General features: G+C 44.0%; 1 protein-coding gene across 1 annotated transcript in view; it reads right to left on the bottom strand.

The window, feature by feature from the left end:
- arhgef17 (Rho guanine nucleotide exchange factor (GEF) 17) overlaps positions 1-2,500 on the bottom strand; it is a 126,831-nt gene that overhangs the window by 40,723 nt on the left and 83,608 nt on the right. Inside the window, exon 14 of the mRNA XM_080429333.1 lies at positions 1,972-2,049. Coding sequence (XP_080285459.1) covers positions 1,972-2,049 — 78 coding nt within the window. The remainder of the gene's footprint in view (positions 1-1,971; positions 2,050-2,500) is intronic.

The raw sequence follows: 2,500 nt of genomic DNA, 5'->3' as shown, positions 1-2,500 counted from the left end.
ACACGCACAAGCACACACACACACACACACGCACGCACACGCGCGCACACACACACACACACACACACACACACACACACACATAGTGATCATAAAGAGTGTAAGGAACAGATGCTAATAAGGGTAGAGGTGAGGTGTACAAACTGATCCTATGTCCCCGAGTGCAGTGCTACAAGCTTATAGATCTGCTATTTATTTATGTTTTATATCGTGATAATTGGTGCAAATATTTGAATATATATATATTTATTTTTAAAGCGAACATTCTTAACTCAAATCTTTGCTTCTGGGGGATTCTACAAATGTCTTCTAAACCCTAACAGTGAACACATACAATAAAATAAGTTGCTAGACTATCAGTGGTTCTCAAACTACTTTCATGTCAAGGACCACCCAGAATTATATGCATGTGTCCGCAGACCCCTCCCCCCACGCCCCCTTCTCAAAATATGTTGTTCCATGGACCCCCACCAGAAGCAAAGATTTGAGTAAAAAAATGTATATATATTGTGGAAGTTCGTGAGAATAAGAGGAACAGATGGAGTGTGGAGTCTCTGATCTTTACCTCCAAACAAAATGAATGCATGAAGACACACAGGGTCAGTCTCCTCCCATTACCACCCCACCAATCCATTCTGAGGTGAGATACCTCCATCTAGTGTCCACCTATTATTAACTCTATGGTGTCCACCCCCCCCCCCCCCCCGCACACTCAGAATTGACATTCAGTGCAACAATAAACCCACCAAAACAGTGTCTTTAGTCTCCTTTAGCAGGTCTGACCACGCGGTGCATAGCGACTGTATTTCACAGTCACAGGGAAGGTGGAAGGGGAGAGGGTAGAGGTAGGGGCAGGGGGTAAACCCCGGACGGAGGGCGAGGAACAGGGCGAGGAACAGGGGCAGCCTTGGGCGGCCGGCCCCGGCGTGGGGGCTGAGAGCCAGCTCCACCGGCTCGTCCAGGACCACATGAGCAGGCTTAAGGTGATCGACTGAAATCCGCTCTTTATTCCCCCCCCCCCCCCCATGTCCCATAGTAATTGATAGGAAATAAGTCATTTTATGGGTGAACTACTCATGGTTAGAGGGGAGATTTGGTGTACCTATAGTAACGCCCGGGATTCGAACCAGAGTCTCCCGCGTGGGAGTATTTTTATATTGCAATACTGCAATATAAAAATACTATGTTAGTAGTAAAAGTCCAGAATAAAAAAATTACTTGAGTAAAAGTACAAAAGTATTGGCATCAAAATGTACTTAAAGTACCAAAAGTAAAAGTACTAAATGTTTGAAAATAGCAGATCTACAAGCTCACAACGTGTCGCGATGCGACACGTTGTGAGCTTGTAGATCTGCTATTTTCAAATAGCCTATATATAAAATAGGACTAAAGTGGTTAATGTATGTTTCATTATATCATAATTTACATCTACAAAGTAACTAGTAAGTAAAGTTTTCAAGTAAATGTAGTGGAGTAAAAGTACAATATTTGCCTCTGAGATGTAGTGGAGTAGAAGTAAAATTTTGGAAATTGGAAATACTCAAGTCAAGTACAAATACCTCAAATTGTACTTAAGTACAGTACTTAAGTAAATGCACTTAGTTACTTTCCACCACTGTAATAACCGCTAAGCCAAAGGCATGGGGGAGATATTAGACTTTCAGGCTGAGGTAGTGAACCACTCTGTTACATATACATTGTAACACACGTGAGTGAGTGAGTGAGTGAGTGAGTGAGTGAGTGAGTGAGTGAGTGAGTGAGTGAGTGTGTGTGTGTGTGTGTGTGTGTGTGTGTGTGTGTGTGTGTGTGTGTGTGTGTGTGTGTGTGTGTGTGTGTGTGTGTGTGTGTGTGTGTGTGTGTGTGTGTGTGTGTGTGTGTGTGTGTGTGTGTGTGTGTGTGTGTGTGTGTGTGTGTGTGAGTGAGTGAGTGAGTGAGTGTGTGTGTGTGTGTGTGTGTGTGTGTGTGTGGTACCTGTATCAGTGTGCGTAGAGACTCCACATAGGACTGCTCTGTGTCTAACAGGGTCATGATCACATGTCTCCTCATGTCCTAGAGAGAGAGAGAGAGAGAGAGAGAGAGAGAGAGAGAGAGAGAGAGAGAGAGAGAGAGAGAGAGAGAGAGAGAGAGAGAGAGAGAGAGATTTAACATTGATTAATGGGTATACTTTGCACAACACACAGTGGCGTAGCCAGAACACTAGCCTAGGCTGGGCGTAGGCAGGAGCTGGTGGGCTCACACGCGCGCGTGGTCTGGGCTCGGGTTTGTTACTTTAAAAAATATATATATACAGTATGTTATATAATTCTTATTTCTGCCTTCATTTTCGTCAAAATATAGGTGTCACGATGCCCCGTTGTCCTCCTCCAGGCTAAACACTGAGGCTCAGATCCAGACACAGCACAAGGTGACAACGTGTCAACACACACACACATGAAATCAAAGTACAACATAAGATTGCAGCCGATTGCACATCATGTTATGTTATTTGAGTTGAAAATGG

This window comes from Gymnoscopelus braueri, assembly GCF_963280865.1.
Source record: "Gymnoscopelus braueri genome assembly, chromosome: 5".
NCBI classification, from domain to species: domain Eukaryota; kingdom Metazoa; phylum Chordata; class Actinopteri; order Myctophiformes; family Myctophidae; genus Gymnoscopelus; species Gymnoscopelus braueri.
The sequence above is the reverse complement of the archived record's forward strand: the minus strand, read 5'-3'. Positions and strand labels throughout refer to the sequence as shown.